A 17475-nucleotide genomic window follows, 5' to 3' on the forward strand; every position below is an offset into this window, starting at 1 on the left:
CCGCGCGACCTTTCCCGAGTCCCGATGCTTATCTTTGACATACACTCCCTGGTGATCGCTAATGATGGTGAACCTGGGCAATCTCGTCAGTGTCAATGACCTCGAATTCCGGAAGACAGTACCTATCGATTCCGTACTACAAAGCAAACGCCCGACCCGAGGCCGAGACGCGCCGAGCGTCCGCAGAACAGAGGCTTTGCTCGCGCAAGAAACAAGGCGTGTCGTCGTAGGTATGGCGAATAATGTTGCCCATAGTCGATGTGAAAGGTAAGCCATCGCATACTTCAGCAAGGGATCTCAAGGAGCATCGCGCTCCGCGGCGGCCTGGGCCTCGGCGGCCGTCCAATCAGGCCACATCTCAGCGTAATGCTGGAGCTTCAGGTGACGGCGATACTCGTCGTTCGCCGTGAAACGTTGGTAACAATATATACAGCTCTTCACCTTGCCCTGGGCCCCAGATCGACGGATCTTGGGACCCAGGCGCCGAGCCTTCTCAAAGGCGTCCGATGAGTTCTTGTTCTGGTTGTACAGAGCGAGGCTGCCCGTGGCCATGGCCTTGGTAGCCTCCCACTGCTTGTCGGCGAGTTTGTCTTGAAGGCGGGCCTGTTCAATGATGTCCAGCTTGCGATTCTCGTTGGCGGCGGAGGCGGCCTCCTTCATCTTCTCGAGGTGTTCCTTGATCATATTGTGTGCGTGCTCCATGGCTGCTCGAAGGATCTCGATCTGCTCCTGGGAGTCTTTGATGATCTCGTCGTTCTCCTTCGCGGCAGTCATGAATCTGTCCTGAGAACTGGTCTGGGGAACGGGACAGGTCAGATTCGAAGAGGCAGCTGAACGAAGGAAAGAGGAGATCTTACGGGCATGTTGGACATTGTCGGAGTGTCGATGATCTAGTGGTATGGTGGAGAGAAGTGTTGTTTGGTAAGTGAAGATCCTTCGATGATTGTCAGGCGACGACTGAAGCAAAAGCTAGAAGGACAGGAGAGAGGCAGGAAGAAGAAGGTGAATGCAGACGACCGCACCGAGCCTTGAGGAGGGAGAGAGGCTGCCCGGTCAACGTCCAATGAGAAAGGGGGATCTCTTGAGCTCGCTGGGAGAGCACCAGGCCGACCGACCTGCTGACCGCCCACCCACGTTGCTTAGGGCTGGCCGACTGCCCACGCGACTTTGTTTACTTCTTCGACTTTCACCTTCGTGCCCATCTGAGGAAAGGGGAGAAAATACTCTCTGTCGACCACAAACCCAGCATAACTTGGAAAAATCACCACCTTCTCCCTCTCAGCGCCGTGGCAAACAACACACCTATTCAGAATGGATCCTCGCGGCCCCCATTCCAACATCGTATTCAAAGACGGCACGTTCTATCTTTCTGTCGATGAGAAACCCTTCCTCATCTTGGGAGGCCAGCTCGCTGCCTCGTCCACTTCCTCGACTGCGTACATCTCCCGTCTTTGGGAGCAGCTTCGCGATACCGGCGCCAACACTATATTCGCGCCCGTCTCGTGGGGAGTCATTGAACCTGTTGAGGCATCCTACGACTTCTCAGCTCTCGATGCCCTCATCGCCCAGTCAAACGCCAATGGACTGCGTGTAGTGATCCAATGGTTTGGATCGCTGAAGGGAGACCCGACGGACAGTAAGTTATTGCCTTTCCATCTCGTCCTCTCCGCTTTTTTTCGAATGTTGGAAGTGGATTGCCCCTTTCGTCCGCCGTCTTTATCGCCTAAGCCTAGCAATTTCATCTCCCTGTGCTGTGTTTACTTATTATATGGGGGCCGCGCAGTTTGCTCGAGCTCTCAAAGCACTGAGAAGCGCCTCTGACTTTGAGCACGACTAACATTACTATTAGATCTGTCTGACCACGCCCCCTCGTGGATCAAGCTTGATTCCAACCGCTTCCCGCGCGCCAAGATCCGCGACGAGGTGGTCGACGACGACGGAGAGGTCATCGGCCAGACCACGCGCACCATCGACGCCGTTTCAATCTTCAACCCGGAGCTCGCCCGGGTCGAGCAGCGAGCGGTCGCCGCTTTGGCGAACCACGTCCGAAAGGTTGACCTGAAGAACACCATCATTATGGTTCAACTTTCTGGCTGTGTTGGCCTTACCAGGGACACCCGGGACTGCAGTCCTCGAGCAACCGCTGCGTTCGATGCAGACGTCCCCCGGGATATGGTTGCTCACTTTCGGGGACTGGGCTCGGCCATGGCAGCCAACGAACGAGTGGCCTGGGACCAACTGGCACTGGATGTCGAGGCTGCCGAGAGTCTGTTTTCAAGCTTCCACTTCGCCAATTACGTTGACGGCCTGGCAGTCGTGGTCAAGAAGGCCATCAGCGTTCCCGTCTTTACTACCGTGCCGGTCAAGCGCGTTCTACATGGCGCCCCTCGAACCACCGGAACCGCGGCCGTTTGGAAGACGTTCGTCTCGCATGTCGATTTCTGGGCCCCCAGCGCCAGTGACGCTCCATACCACGAGGTTTGTCAGACTGCGGCGGACAACAAGCACCCCCTGTTGGTCGTCGACCATCCCCGAAGCCAGGGCCGAGCGGAAGATATGTGGACTGCTTTCGGCAGCTACGGCGCCATTGGTGTCGCTATCAATGACCTGGAGAAGATCGCTTCCGCGCCGTCGCAAGTCCCAAAGTCCTTCCAACTCATCCGCGACATCTCCCCTATCCTTCTCGACGCTCGGTCTACCCACCGCAAGACCATCGGCTTCAACCTGAGCCCCGCCAACATCTCCGGCCTCACTGCAAAGGCGTCCGTCACCACTGCCCTTTACAGCCTCCAGATCACCATCGAGCGTCTAGGAGATGGATATCACGGCGGCGGCTGTGGCTTGCTGATCGAGCAGCCCGGATCCAAGATCCTTCTCATCGGCTATGGCTTTCAGGCCAAGGCGAAGTCTGTCTCTCCTCGCGAGGTAATCACCCGAGTACTCGAGTTCATTAAGCAAGAAGTCGAGGCCAATGGTGCCCTGCGCTCGCTCCGTCACTTCTGTGGTGAGGAGACGAACAGCGGCCGCGCTGCACGCATGCCCACCATCGAGCCGATGATCGCGCAGGTCCAGTTTTACACCCTGCTGGAGTGAATTTGATGGCAGAAGACAACGAAGGGCGTTTTTTTCAGCGGCGGAAAGCGTTGGATCGCAGGGACAGTCAGGGGTTGTAATTTTGACGAAAGAGACACGCTTCGTGAAGGTAACTTCCCAACGATACAGCCTCAGTTTGTCGTTGGAACGTGTTGAGTCATCAAAGATCACATGGCACATGCAGGATTCTTCGGTCACAGAAGGACGCTAGGTCGTTTCCCACATAGTTCTCTACAGGTGTAATTCAGAGACCAGCCGCCATAATATTTTCCATGGTGACCCAAACTGATGACAGCCAGATCGTTGAATTTTGCTGCTATCTCAATTCAAAGACATGTGGAAGTTGTATGTTAGGGTCTGGGACTATGTCATACAACATTTGTAAGAGACCTTGTGGCGTTTCCCAAACGTGGTCGCTCTCGCTGATGGAGATATCAGAGCTGTCAGTGTTCCAAATGACACCGATCTCCTCCGCCGCTAGACGCTCTTCTGCTGTCAGTTCTATCGTTGTTCCCTTTCTTTCCAACATTTCTATTTCGTACTTCATACGAGGTTCCCAGGTGTCCCGCACGACCTGTAACAGCCTCAAATTGCTCCCGCACTTTGCTGTAAACTCCTCACATAGGGTTTCGAAAAGCAACAAACGCTCTGCATTTACCATCTGGATTTCCGCTATATCTTCTTCGTCTAGTTCTTGATGCCACCTCTCCAGGCTGCAACAGGTGTGCCGCAGGGACAAAGCATCGAACGTGATACGTCGAAGGATAGCATGGTATATCCAACTGTACGACTGACTTTTCCGTTCGTTGTGCGGAATCATTTTAAGTGCCAATCGACACATTTGCTGTAGATTGTGCAGTGCATTACCGTAGAATCGCCAGCTCGTGTGTTGAAGCTCTTCAAAGAATTTCATCAGCGGTGTGCAGCCTGATGGAGAACAAGGGCATGAACAGTGGTCGCTGGCGACTCGGGAAAAGACAGCTTTCGCGAGGCTCTTGGATAAGGGAAATGTGTTGTAACGCCCCAGAAGCTTCATGCAATAGTGGGCGCCCGTGGCTCTCAGGTGCCAGCGTTTCCTCAAGTCTTCATCCAGCAGTGCTGTGGGGATGGGCGACTTCAGATCTAGTCCTCGATCTAACAGCCAGGAGACATAGCCGATGAATCCTTGTATAACCTGGTCGTTGAACCCCTGGAATTTGAGGGCTCCATCTACCATTTGAGAGAGCCCATCCATAGGGTCTATATCACGAAAGCCTAATTCCCAGGCAAGGTTTGCGGTTCGTCTGTCGTATATGTAATTGTATACTGTCCTTGGAGCATTTGAAGGAATCGATTTTGTTGTTTCATCGCATATTTTGAGATATGACGGGATGTAGATGGACTGGCCCTCCAGGAGCTTTTGGACTTGGAGAGCGTTCCGGTCTAGAACGCCGTTCGTGGGAGAATTCAGGAGTTGTCTCTGTTTTCTTGGGAGGTGTTGTTTTGCAAAGGCTTTGAGCTCTATCCTTTGTTCTCTGAGATGGCGGAGCAACATCGCCCGAGCGCCAAATGATAGGGGGTGATTGTCCGCCTCTATGGATTGCCCGAACGCCAGCCGAATAGCACGAGGAAAAAGAACGCTGCGCGCTCGAAGCAAAGCCCCTACTATACGACAGCCCTGGCACGCTGCTTCTCCTCGGGTTAAACAAGCTTTGTGAAGTTGTTCGATAGTTGCATACTCTATCGGGTAATAACCATAGGAGTCGGAGGTGCTGAGTAGCTGCTCGTTACTGCACGATAGGACTAGCTCAAGAATTGACACATTGCCCGTCAATACGGCAATATGAATTGGCGTCTGTTTAGCATGATTTACCTCCAATATTGACTGAGGTTGCAGCTTTAGTAAATGTCTGACGGTTCCTAGGTCTTTCTGGATGATGCCAAGCATCAGCGGGCCAAACTGCAGCACTGGGTATATATTAATCATTTTGCCATTCGGTTTTGTTCGCATTTGAAAGTACCCTTCGCAAGTTCCGGAAAGCTTCTAAAAAGTAGAAACATATCCAGGATGTCTGGTAGAGTGGCGACGCCCCTCAAATTGTATTCTCCTGGGTCATAAGAGTGGCTTAAAGCATCTAGAAGCGTAGGTACTGCATTACGCTGCCTAAGCCACTTGGACCCCATGATCCATGCAAAAATTGATCTATTATCACGTTATTGACTAGCACACCCAGGAAACTCGTTCTAAATAAGGATATTTGCTAAGAGAAAGTTTCATGATGGTATTGTCACTCACTCATTTGCCCAAGCCGAGGCTGGACTGTTGGCCGTCATCTTCAGAGCCATAAGCGACAGTATGAAGGGTGCAATATCCGCTTTGTCTAAAGGCTGACGTAGCCGTGTCAGTGAAATCAAGCTCCTGAACACTAGATGTTGTTTCGTTCCACACCTCAACTCTAGTGACTACTCTACCCAGTATCGTGATACCATTTTCATCCACATCGGTCGGAGAAGCCGTTTTCTGAGCAAAGCACCAGAATAATCGTCTCCAGCATGAATTCAAGACAGCCCGGCGCTTTTCATTTGTAAGGGTGGAGAGATAGATCGCCGAGATTGCAATGTCACAAATTCTAAACGCCGGGGCTCGCGTTGCATCCACAGTCGCCACCCACGAGAGACTCTGGCTCAAGGCTGAACCCCCAGCTCCATGGCTGACTGATAAGGAAAAGCGGATTGCCCTTCGCAGAAGTTTCTGCATTCCAGGAACTGTGACGCTGAGTCCCTTTCTCACTTGCTGCTCTGGTGGCCTTAGCTGGGAAAGGGGACAGTCAGGTGCGTGGTATTCCATTTCAGAAGTTTCGGTCTCGAAGGTCAACGGACCCAATGCTCGTCTGTGACGCTGCACATATTGGCGTCTCGTGCAAGGGCAAGGTCTGAATCCCACGCTTGTTTTCCTAATCCCGGAACTGTTTCCGGTCGCAAAGAGGCTTACCCTTGAAGCCCTAGGTGGGTTGGGGTCCAAAAACCCATCGCAGAGGGTACTAAGATCCGACGGGCATGAAGTTAGTTGCCCAAACTGTTGGAGGGTTTTTGGCGGTCCTGTAGAGCTTGCAACCAGTTGTTCCAGAAGCTCTTCGCATCTTTTCATACGGTTGTTCATTAGGAGCGACGTTTCCGATGCTTTTGCATGTATTTCTGGTATTAGATGGTGAGACTTGCAAGTAATCGTCCTGATATCCTCCACCATGGTCGACATGGCCGAGATTTGATTATTGCTTTGTTCGTTCGATATTTTCATGGCTGTAATGTGAGATTGAATGTCGGACGCAACGCCATGCGTTGATATCGATACATTCCTATGGTCATTTGAATCTTTCAGCGTCATTCTTGAAGCAATGACACCTGGGCGCCAGCAACTATCGTGATCGCTTACAGTCCTAGGGCATTCAAAGCTGTCTGGAGTACCGCGTTCGTTGACGCCAGTCTTGTTTCGAGCTCGGCTATGCTATCCTTACGGAAAGGATACATCAATCGTCTTCCTCTTTCCCTAGTTCTGGCAGACAGTGTCTCTGCGGGGGCTTCCGGGCCTCGTAGGCGTGTCAATAAGGCCTCCAATTGTTTCAGCTCATCTTTGCAAGAGGCGACGCACTCGTCGACTGCGTCTTTCGTTGCCATGTGGGCGATATTCGTCAATGCTGTGGTCCCCTTGATGGCAAGCAGGCACTTTTTCAGTATTTCAGCATTCTTTCTTGCCGCTTTCAGGTCGTCTTCTCTGCCGTTGACGGCCTTGATGTACTTGAAGATCTCGCCGTACAGCTGCAGCCCCAGGGACACCAGTCCGGCGGCGGTGCCGGCGATGCCCAGTGGGTCAGCCATGGCAAGGTGATTTCGCAGTTCACTCGAATTCGATTGCTGGTATCGGAAGACCGTGAAGACGGAAATTGAAAGAAAAGGTTCGCACACAAAATCAGGCTGGCGCGAAAAACCTCAACCCCTCTGCGCGTATCCACGCCTCGGGTAGAATCTGCGCCACAGTTGGGCAGATGCGACGTAAATCGGGGAATCGGCGGCATAATGGTGAGCTGATCTACCTATCAATCAGTTGTTTTCTGCCGGACCTCAGCCAATGGATGCGGTGGATACATATTCAGCCCTTTTAGGAAGCTGTGGCTCATGAAACCAAGGATCTTTCATCACATTGGATGGGCTATTGTCTGCGAAGAAAGGGAGAGAAATATAATTGTTCCGGGAAGTTCAGTGCAAATATTTCGCGAACATGTCTCATTCAAACGAAAGAACTCATTATGTACATGACAAACGCGTTGTGTTCCTGAGCATCTTGTTTGGACTTCCTGTCGCGGATTGTTTACTTCGTACGGAAACAGCCACCAAACACCACCCGTCACGAGTGGCAGCTTACCAAGAGGCAGAACAGATCGGTAATTCTATCTCCTTTGGACTCTCGGATCGACGCCTCAGCCTTATTTCGCATCAATCCGGCAGTCTTCCGAATGCGAAGGGGTAAAGTGCGGGAGCCGCTGTCCTCTTGGCGCGTCTTCCCCGCGAATACATAATGTCGTACTAGGCAATTTGAGAAGACGGACAAACATCCGCCGAACACCACCATGCAACCGGATGGCATTACTCCACCTTCAATGATACAATTCATCTTGGCCAGAGAAGAGAAGAAGTATTTCAAACACTCAATCGCCTTGACAATTTCTCCAGAATCCGTCATGGCGACACGCCTTCTCAACCTCCACCACCCGCCGCCATGCATCTAACAACCCTCCTCTTCCTGGCCTCCAGCCTCCTCGCAACAGCGGCACACCTCCCCCTCCGCCGCGCCGACACCTTCCAAAACCCAGTCCTCTACGAAGACTACCCCGACAACGACATCTCCGTCGGCCCAGATGGCGCCTTCTACTTCTCCGCCTCAAACTTCCACTACTCCCCCGGCGCCCCCATCCTCCGCTCCCTCGACCTCGTCAACTGGGAGCCCGTCGGCCACTCTATCCCCCGCCTCACCTTCGGCGATGGCTACGACCTGCCCCCGGGCGGCCCCCGCGCCTACCGCGGCGGCACCTGGGCATCCACGCTGCGCTACCGCGAAAGCAACGGGCTGTGGTACTGGATCGGATGCACCAACTTTTGGGTGACCTGGGTCTTTACCGCCTCCGATGTCAAGGGACCGTGGAGCAATCGTGGGGTGTACGGGTGGGATGGGCTCTGCATGTACGACAACGGCCTTCTCATCGACGACGATGACACGATGTACGTCGTCTACGGCAACGGACAAGTCAAAGTCTCCCAACTCAGCGCCGACGCCCTAAGCGTCGTCAAAACCCAACAGGTCCTCCAAGCCTCCGATGTCAACACCGAAACCGTCGAGGGGAACAGGATGTACAAGATCAATGGCACATACTACATCCTCAACGACCAGCCCGGCTCCACGACATACATCTGGAAGTCAAGCAGCCCATGGGGTCCCTACCAGTCCAAGATCCTCGTGCAGAACGTCGCGCCGCCGCTGGCGGGCGGCAACTCCCCGCACCAGGGCAGCCTCGTCAAGACCAAGGACGGGCAGTGGTACTACATGTCCTTCACGTGGGCGTACCCCGCGGGTCGCATGCCGGTGCTGGCGCCGATTACCTGGGGCGCGGACGGGTTCCCCGAGCTGGTGAAGGGGGCGAACGGCGGCTGGGGCGCGGAGTATCCGATGCCGTTGCCGGAGAAGGTGTTGTATAACTGGACGATGACGTATACGTTTGAGAGCGAGCTGGGGCCGACATGGGAGTGGAATCACAACCCGGACGTTGCCTCGTATGAAGTTAACAACGGGGTGACGCTCAAGACGGCAAGTGTCACGGAGGATCTGTACTCCGCAAGAAACACACTCACACACCGTATCCACGGCGAGTTCCCCAAGGGTACCGTCGCGATCGACTTCAGCAACATGGCCGACGGCGACCGCTTCGGGCTGGCGGCCTTCCGCGACCAGAGCGCCTACATCGGCATCCACCGCGTCGGCGACACGTACACCCTGAAATCGGTGCAAGGCCTGATCATCGACGAGTGGTCCGGCGACCCGGTGTCCAACGGTACTGAAGTGGCGTCTGCGCCGGTGCCGAGCGGTGCGAAGAAGGTCTGGTTCCGCGCGGAGCTGGATGCGCGGCCGACGGGGACGAGAGATGCGAACTTCTTTTACAGCTTTGATGGGGTGAGCTTCACTAAGTTGGGAGAGACGTATGAGTTGTACAGCGGCTGGGCGTTTTTCATTGCCTACAGGTTTGGCATCTTCAACTTTGCGACGAAGGCGCTGGGAGGTGCGATCAAGGTTGAGTCGTTTACTGCGGCTTGATATTTGTCTTCAAAGTATATATGAAACTTCGTCTTGCGTTAGACTATTTCCCAATACGATTTTCTCCATGCTCGCCATCATGCTTCATCAACCGCCAGGCTCCCACGCTCTTTCATCCCCTCCACAAACCTCACAATCCCCTCAACCGCCAGCCTCGCAACCGTATCTCCCCCCTCCAACCTCGCATCAAACGAACACACCACCAAACTCGTCGGCTCCGTCCGCTTCGGTATGACCTCCATACACTCCACCAAGTCCCTCTCATCCAGTCCCCCAGGCGAGGGCCATTCATTCACCCTCCCCAACGACTCATCCAACACATCCAGATCCAGATGCACATGCGTCCTCTTGAACCCCTTCCGCTCCAACATCCCATCCAGCTCCCTCCCAAACGCAACCTTCTTCCCGGCATCACCCCAGATGACATCAACCCCCGCCTCCGTCACCGCCTTTCTTTGGGATTCACTCACGTCCCGCAACCCGCAGTACGCAACCCTCTCCAAACTCACGGGAACATGCCCCGGTACGGATGCCATCAGCGCAGCCCAGCTACGCCCGCACATCATCGACGCGGCCATCGCGTCGAGGTACCCGTTCACATTCGTATCGGGCATATCCAGATCATCATGCGCGTCGATCCACAACACATTTAGATCCGGCACAGAAGAGTGCAGCCCAGCTGCGACAGCGGCGCTAGCGTTGCAGTTCCCCGAAAGCACGAGCGGGAACGAGCAGCGCGAGGCAGCTGCGGCGACGGCGGTGGCGATGCGGCGCAGGACTTCGAAGGTGCGCCCGATCTCGCCCTCGAAGGCGTCCACGGGGCCGATGTTGGTGAAGGATACAGGGGCGAGGGCCTCGAGATTGGAGGCGAGGTTGTGGGCGAGGATGCGCAGGGGCCCGGAGCCGACGCGGTGGTCGTAGAGGCCGGTGTGGTAGGGGGCTACGATGATTGTGATGGAAGTGTAAGGCATGATGGGATAGGTGTATTGATGAGGCTGGTGTGTGAGGACATGGCGAGATTAGCATTAGTATCAACGCATTTAAGTCAATAGATTCTAAGTCTCGATATCAGGGTAATGGTGACCCGGTGTTGCGTAGCGGCTCCATTAGCAACCAACTCTCTCCACGGAGTTGTGATGTCCGGGTACGTGTGTTTGCACATGTGCCGGTTCCACTCGAACGGTATGACTCGAGGCGGAATATATTTTCCAACTACGAATTGCCCTCCTCAACCTACGTGCGCCCAAGCGGATGTCTCCGTTTAGATGCTTCAGTTGTGGATTCACGCCGGTATACGTCCAACCAATGGGGTATTACAAATCGAACGACGTACGGAAACACTTGCCATCTTCGTAGATGCCTTCGCGTATGTTTTGCTTCATTCGGCCAGCATCGTCCTTACTCATCCGGGGCCAAAGAATGATATCACGGGGTTTGAGTTGATATCGCGGGATTTGAGCGTGGCTAACAAGCAACTCAGACCGCCGACACATCGCATTGTACCTGAGAGCATCACATGCCGTCAACCACCAATCGCAGAATGCACTCGTCATGAACAAGTAGGCCAGAGGACATCAAACACCTCCAAAGAACGACAGCAACGACACCTCACAGACGGGGCAGAATTTCTGTCCCTGTCACTGCGGCCGTCAAGGCTGTCAGAAAAGCTTGATACCGGTGAGGGAAACCGACTCGTGGGGCTACATATCAGAGCGAGACGCCCGCGGCGTGCCCTACACGTTATGCTGTCGTCAAAATGGTATGGTATAGCATCTGAGATGAACCTCTTTAGGACATGTTGCCAAAAATACCACGACGCCCGGAAGCGAATCGGCGCTTCGTTCATCGGTGATGGGAAAGTCAAAGCAGGACTGCATACCACCGACGAACGAATTGGGCATTTCATAAACCCATGTTTCTGCATACTTACCCCGCGATATCGTCACGCAGTATGCAGCATGCACATCAAAATAGAGCATCCATCTCGCCCGCGTGGACAACTCCAGCTCCGGATCCGGGGAGACGTAGCAGCCCGACATACCTGCATTCTCGACCGTTTCTTCTTGAACAGGTAGCAAACACCCGGAAACCAAATTTGACACAAAACAAAATTCAACAGTTCAGCCGATGTTCTCCAGGAACCGAGGCGGGCAAACGACGGGCGCGTGCGCATCCGAGAGCGCTGCAGCCTGCAGCTTCGAATCCACCAAACAACGGTTCGCCACGCTGGTTTCTATTTTGCCCATGTAGGCTATTTACGGCAAGAAGTCAAACGGGGGTGCTGGCGAAACGCACGCATGAAACTCTGTCTTTGTGGTGACAGCTGGCGTTTTCTTTAAACGCCTTTCTTGCAGCTCGTTGCATCTGGGGTTAATTGCGCATCGAGAGCCAATTTGAGCTTGGAGGGGCTCGCAGTATGGGGCTATTTCCATCATAACCTCCCAAGCTCATACATATCACGAAGGCGGGGCATGGCAGAGATATCTTCTCATGTTTACGAACATCACGCAAGCGGGGAACCATGCCGCGGGACGGCGACCTCACGCAACGAGGGAACGGCGTCAGCTCCGAACCAATATGTGTGCAGTACAAGTTCTCGCGGACGGTGCCCACGGGCCAGGGCCTCACGACGCAGATCCGGCTTCTGAGCATCTGCGACACGCTCCTCGCGACGGTCCACGGCGACCGGGACGTGTTGATATGGAGCCTCGAGCGCAACGTGCCGCCAACGGTGGTGGAGTTCGACGTGGTGCGAATGGACCGCATCACGGGGATCGCGTTCTCGCCGACGAGCAACCGTGTGATTGCGCTGTCGTTCCGGACGGGCGCGCGCCATGAGGTGTGGAGCCTGGACTGGGCGAGCCAGACGGCGGAGGCGGTGCTCGAGGCCGGGGCGGACGCGCACGAGGTGCAGTTCTCGCCGGACGGGCGGCTGCTTACGTGGATCGCGGGCGGGTGCATCGACGTGTGGGAGACGCTGATCAACACGCACGTGGTGACGCTGCGCGAGGGCAAGAAGAAGACGGGCGGGCTACCGGTGTGCAAGTTTGCGTTCACGCCGGACTCAAGCCGGATCGCGACGCTCGATCGCGCGGGGAGGATGACGACGTGGGATGTTGCAACGTGGGCGGACGTCAAGGAGTCGCGGGCGAAGGCGGCATCGTGGGAGTCGGTCGGGCGCGAGGCGATGCAGCTCGTGGCGGACGGGAGGAGGGTGATGGCGGCGTGCCGGCAAACGGACGGGACGAGTCCTTGGACGTGGCGGTTGACGACGTGGTGGCCGGAGAACGGGAGCCGCGCGGAGCTGGAGATGAACGGGTGCGCGTTCGCGTGTGTGCCGCGCAACGGGCGGTTCGTCGCGACGGTGCAGGCGGACGGCGGGCGGTTGAGAATGCGCGATGTCGGCAACGGGGTTTGTCTTGACCAGTCGACGCAGGGAATCGCAAAGACGGGCAAGACGCCGCTTGTCGTGGCCGCGGCGATTGCGGTTGGCGATCGGGTGATGGCGACGCAGATTGCGAACGGGCGGACGACGTTGTGGCAGCTGACGGCGGCGGCGGACGAATAATTAGAGCATAGACAGCCCTAACGGCGGGCGATGTGGTGTTTATCGTGAGTCGTGCCCTATGCAAGTAGGGTGAAGAAGATAAGAAGCCACGATAATGATAATGACGATACCGGTGATCTCATAGCAACTGCCCCTCGTTAGTGCGTGAGCTGCATAGGTGGCTTTTGCTAATGTGATTGATATCAGCTGGAAGGGTGGCCGAGTTGGTTATGGCGCCAGGTTAAGGTCAGCTTAACATCTGTTTCCTGGTGGGGCAACCCGCGCGAGTTCGAGTCTCGTCCCTTTCATATTTTACCTCTTGCGCATTGTGTCTTGTCACAATTTCGTGTTTCATTTTTGCCAATTAGGATGCCGCCCAGTCGGGTGATGCTCGCCGATGCGCTCTTTTCCCATGGATCGGGACTGTTCGCAGTGAAGGGACCGAGAGGGTGGACCATCGTGGAGGCCCTTCCAACGGTTCAAAGCGGAGCCTCTCGGATACGAAGGACCTGTGAGAAGTTTGCACTGGTGGGGCCGGGGCCGACAAAACCCCGCTGACCAACCAGGACCGTCCGTTTGGGTGCACAGACGGCTGCGTGTCCCGACTCATTCCCGGGTGTGGGTCCGGACCTCACCTGAAGGTCCTTGAAAGGCCCCTCATTCCCGTCGCCGTAGGGGTCCACTCACCACCTCAGGTCACCCACCTCGCTGAAGGCAACCGCTACGGCCTCATTTTACAGTGGTCAATCGCTGCTGCTATCGTCTCCTGATTGGTTGCCTGCCGACTGTTAGCCCGAGAGACGCCCCACCCAGATGCTACACTCGCTGAAATTGTTGGAACGCGCCGTCATTTAAAAAACTGCAGCGCTGCAGCCTTAGCCTTTGGGGCGATGGGCCCTCCCTTTTACAGGGGGCCGCGAGCAGTCCAGCCGCTGCATAATAGCGCATTAGCAGGTGCAAGGTGCTGGACCGAGGTGCAGAAATGTGCGGTATTTCGCGCATTCCGGGTCCTGGGACAGGCGGCTTGGGCCTGGAAACCCGCTGAAAACCAGAGCAGGAGACCATCTGCCAGCTGGCGGCGACGAGGAGGAAAAGAGACTTGACAGTGACTTGCTTGGATGATGGATCATGTGTTGTTGGACGTTGACCGAACCCGCGCATCCTTGGCCTTGGATTGTCAGCGGCGGCGGTAAAGAAGCGGACTTGCTCTGCTCCGCAAATGCATTGCGTCCATGTCGTCTTTCTGTTTCGTAATCCGGGTGTTGGCCTGCTGCAGCATTGGAAAAAAGGTGCGCGTACGGCGCCCTCTTGTCCGAGCCAAATTGCACGTCCAAGGAAGGGAACCCGACCGTTGCTGGCCAGCTCTTCTGGCTTGACCTTGACTGCCGATCCGACTAGATCGGCGTTGGGTCTCCTGGCTGAGGGCGAGGCCACTGTTCCAACTTCCGACATCCTCGACAGGACCAGCGGCGATGTGCATGGCTGAACCCACACGTGATCGGTAAAGCGGTGTCCTGTCCGAAAGCCAAAAGTCAGTTGAGTGCCGTGAGGTGAGCGACAACAAACAGTGATTGCGCTGTTGCTGCTTGAGTAGACGTCCGCCTAGAGGCACGAGATTGTGACGGCCGACCTCTCTCCACTCCTCCTCGGCGGCAGCCAATGCTGCGGTACGTCTTTTGGCTGACCCGGGGCTGTCTGACGACTCACTCCCCTCACGAACGCGAGATTATCTTATCATGGACGATAGATATCTGCTGCTTCGAACCGCGACCGGGCTGCAAGTGTCGGAAAAGGGAAATACCCCCTAGCCTTGGAGATAAGCCCGAGTCTGGGGTTCGGGTTCTGCACCCCCACGCGAGGCCCATTTCCGGCTCACCGAGTTGACAAGCGCGGTGCCATCCCCAGCAAACCGAACCGGACCATCAGGTTTCTGTTCCGCGGTCGCCTAGCTCGTTTCCGAATCCCATTGACGCCGGGGATGCTCCTATCTTTGTCGTGGCGACAGCATGTCTTCTGATAGATGATAATTGACATTTAGCGACATGTCACGTCGGTGGCACGGCGTTGGTCTCCGTGTGCCGTCAGGATATCAGATAAACAGGCGAACGTAAGGTATCTGGGGTTTGGCGAACTCCCTTGCTTGACCGGGCGAGACAACGCGTGACCGGCGTAGTATTGGGCCTGCCGACCGACGACCAGCTGATGGCTTGTAGCATGCTTCCGGGGAAGTGCGTTGTCAGTCTCATCGATAGGTCGGCATGTCGGTATTGATGCCGTGTTCTTCATCAACGGTCGATAGCAATCGTTTACTGATAACCAACCCTCGGTAATCGTTTTCCCTGACTGTTCCTTGCAGCTGTTGATATCTCGAGATGCCGAATTCTGTCCGCCGTGCCGCCCTGCGTCCAGATGCCGTTCGTTCCTAGCTCATCGTCCGAAACGCCTTGTAGATATCAATCCTGGTTCTTATAGCAGCACGGCTGGTGTATTTCGTCTTGGAGGAGGCGTATCTCGATCAATCGACAGCGATGTCGTGCAGGGCCGGTTGGTTCGACACTGCGGGCGTGTGTCTCGTTCTCGGTTCCATGTATCTCGTGGTTGGAGTCCATGTCGTATGCGGAGCTGTCAGCATTGGTGTTTCCCTTCCCCAGGTTTTGTCGATCTCGAAATATCCACGCAAAAGACAGAGTGCGGGGAGATCTAGAGAAGAAAGACGGGAAGACACTGCTGCTTAAGTAGCCTCGCATGCGATGCAGCAAAGGCGTCATTGTTGAAAGACCGAAGACAGCCAGCCTCGGAAAATGAGGCTTGCGGAGAGTGCGAAGGTGCGAAAGTGCGAAGGCGGAAGGAGCAATGGCGAAACCTGCCCCCTTTGGCCAGTAAAGAGTCGTCGTTTGCCAGAGAAGGAAGGAAGGCAGCGGCATGCGAGGCGCCTGCCCAAACTCATTGGCTGCTGCTGCATTTCAGATTACCTTAGATCGAGGAAAGAGCGACCCTGTTGACTGCTCCTGCCTCACAGCTCCTGCCTCACGGGTTTCTCCAATGACCATGACCATGACCATGACCTTGCACCGCCCTTGCCCTTGCCTTTTTCCCCTTTCACCGCTCCAGGAGACACAGAGAGTCACTCGTCCTGCTTCTTCTCTTCTGCATCTCCATCACCACGTTGCATCCCGACCTCTCGTCTACAGCTGTCCCATTCTTGGCGCCTCAACTTAACTCGAGGAACCGCAGCGGGGTGCATGCTCTTCTGCCCCTTGTACCTTGCTTCCTTTGCCTGTCGAGAGACGCTGCACTGCAGTGCGCTGCATCGTACCGGAGAATTTACACGCAGATCACTTCCACCTTGCAGTCGTACGGCCATGTCGACGGCCATGTCGACTGTCGTCAGGCTACAGACGCGGCTCAATCCATGGCTAGCCTCATCTCGACCGAGCAAGCTAAGGCGTTTGACGTGGCGGAAGCGAAGGGAAGGGCCGCATCCTTGGACGCTGGCTGCGGGCGTCGACATGCATTCAGCAGCACGAGCAGCGGTTGGATAGGTTGGGTTGAGCCTTATTACCAGCTAGCTACCTTACCCTACCGATTACCCGGCTCTTTAAACTTTCACCTGTCAAACCAACCCTCGCACGTTGTTTCTGCAGCATCCCTTGCGTTGTCACAAACAAACAGTGCCAGACCGTGACGTTCTAGACCACGTTGAACACTGTTGCCAAAACCAACAACACCTCGACTCCATCGCCAGCCTATTCTCGGTCAGCTCGGTGAACACAGGCCCGTCTCCACTCGACCCCGGGCTCCCAGCTCGACGCCACACCCGCTTTCCATCACGATATCAACTGCTCAACCGTTTCCTCGTCATTCCATCGAACAACACCAAGACCGATACACCAATGCAAGGCTATCACCGCTTGCCTCCCACCATCTCAGCCTTTCCCCAGATTCGATACGTAGATACGTATCGTGAAGTCCGCCCCTCCTGTTCAGCCTGCCACAGGGTCTCAGGGTCTCAGGGTGCAATGGCGCCATCGGTGAGGCTCCCCGACGACCCAGGTGGGCGGGACAGTGACAGTGTGCTTGTCCTGTGCCTGTCGCGTGCGCTGCGATCGGGTGCCGTCCCCCGGCCTCTTCCTCCACCAAAGAGCCGGGTTTGGCGCAGCCGCTGCTCGACGGTGTGCGGCGTCCGGCGACGGTTTTGACTGCCATCTCGTCTCGTTTTCCCTTCCAGGTATCGACTCTTCTGCCCGCCTGCCAACGGCCAACATGAGTGGCCAGCAAGGCAGCCACCGACGTTTGTCACGGACAAGTATCTCTTCCGCGTTAAGCCGCCGAAAAGATACTCTTACGTACGACTCGACGCGGCACTACGCCCCCTGCGGCAGGTGGGCGGCCCATCACTGAGTATCCTCTCTGACATCAGCGTCTGTGAAGAACCACTCAGAACCACCTCCGAACGGGAGCTTGCAGGCCTCACGATCCTAGCGGGCTTGGTCGT

At 55.5% G+C, this 17475-nt stretch overlaps 6 protein-coding genes across 6 annotated transcripts; 3 read left to right on the forward strand and 3 right to left on the reverse strand.

Moving 5' to 3' along the window:
- Positions 1-297: 297 nt before the first annotated feature.
- Positions 298-872, reverse strand: CGGC5_v008465 (uncharacterized protein; the record flags this gene model as incomplete). Its single annotated transcript, XM_032027713.1, has 2 exons — positions 298-795; positions 858-872. The coding sequence occupies 2 exons, from the start codon at positions 870-872 to the stop codon at positions 298-300; spliced, it is 513 nt and encodes a 170-aa protein (XP_031892148.1).
- Positions 873-1311: 439 nt separating this feature from the next.
- On the forward strand, positions 1312-3093 carry CGGC5_v008466 (uncharacterized protein; the record flags this gene model as incomplete). Its single annotated transcript, XM_032027724.1, has 2 exons — positions 1312-1636; positions 1850-3093. 2 exons carry the CDS (start codon positions 1312-1314, stop codon positions 3091-3093), a joined length of 1569 nt encoding a protein of 522 aa, XP_031892145.1.
- A 3526-nt stretch (positions 3094-6619) lies between these two features.
- On the reverse strand, positions 6620-6948 carry CGGC5_v008467 (uncharacterized protein; the record flags this gene model as incomplete). The annotated part of the gene is made up of 2 exons (XM_066152019.1): positions 6620-6659; positions 6722-6948. The coding sequence occupies 2 exons, from the start codon at positions 6946-6948 to the stop codon at positions 6620-6622; spliced, it is 267 nt and encodes an 88-aa protein (XP_066008875.1).
- Positions 6949-7846: 898 nt separating this feature from the next.
- Positions 7847-9433, forward strand: XYLO-4 (putative beta-xylosidase; the record flags this gene model as incomplete). Its single annotated transcript, XM_032027746.1, has 1 exon — positions 7847-9433. The coding sequence occupies one exon, from the start codon at positions 7847-7849 to the stop codon at positions 9431-9433; it is 1587 nt and encodes a 528-aa protein (XP_031892140.1).
- Positions 9434-9510: 77 nt separating this feature from the next.
- ARG1-2 (Arginase-1) lies at positions 9511-10404 on the reverse strand (the record flags this gene model as incomplete). The annotated part of the gene is made up of 1 exon (XM_032027757.1): positions 9511-10404. The coding sequence occupies one exon, from the start codon at positions 10402-10404 to the stop codon at positions 9511-9513; it is 894 nt and encodes a 297-aa protein (XP_031892141.1).
- Positions 10405-11954: 1550 nt separating this feature from the next.
- CGGC5_v008470 (uncharacterized protein) lies at positions 11955-13001 on the forward strand (the record flags this gene model as incomplete). Its single annotated transcript, XM_032027772.1, has 1 exon — positions 11955-13001. The coding sequence occupies one exon, from the start codon at positions 11955-11957 to the stop codon at positions 12999-13001; it is 1047 nt and encodes a 348-aa protein (XP_031891832.1).
- Between the last annotated feature and the right edge of the window lie 4474 nt (positions 13002-17475).

Source organism: Colletotrichum fructicola (assembly GCF_000319635.2).
Source record: "Colletotrichum fructicola Nara gc5 chromosome Unknown KSG_Nara_v1_contig04, whole genome shotgun sequence".
Lineage (NCBI taxonomy): Eukaryota > Fungi > Ascomycota > Sordariomycetes > Glomerellales > Glomerellaceae > Colletotrichum > Colletotrichum fructicola.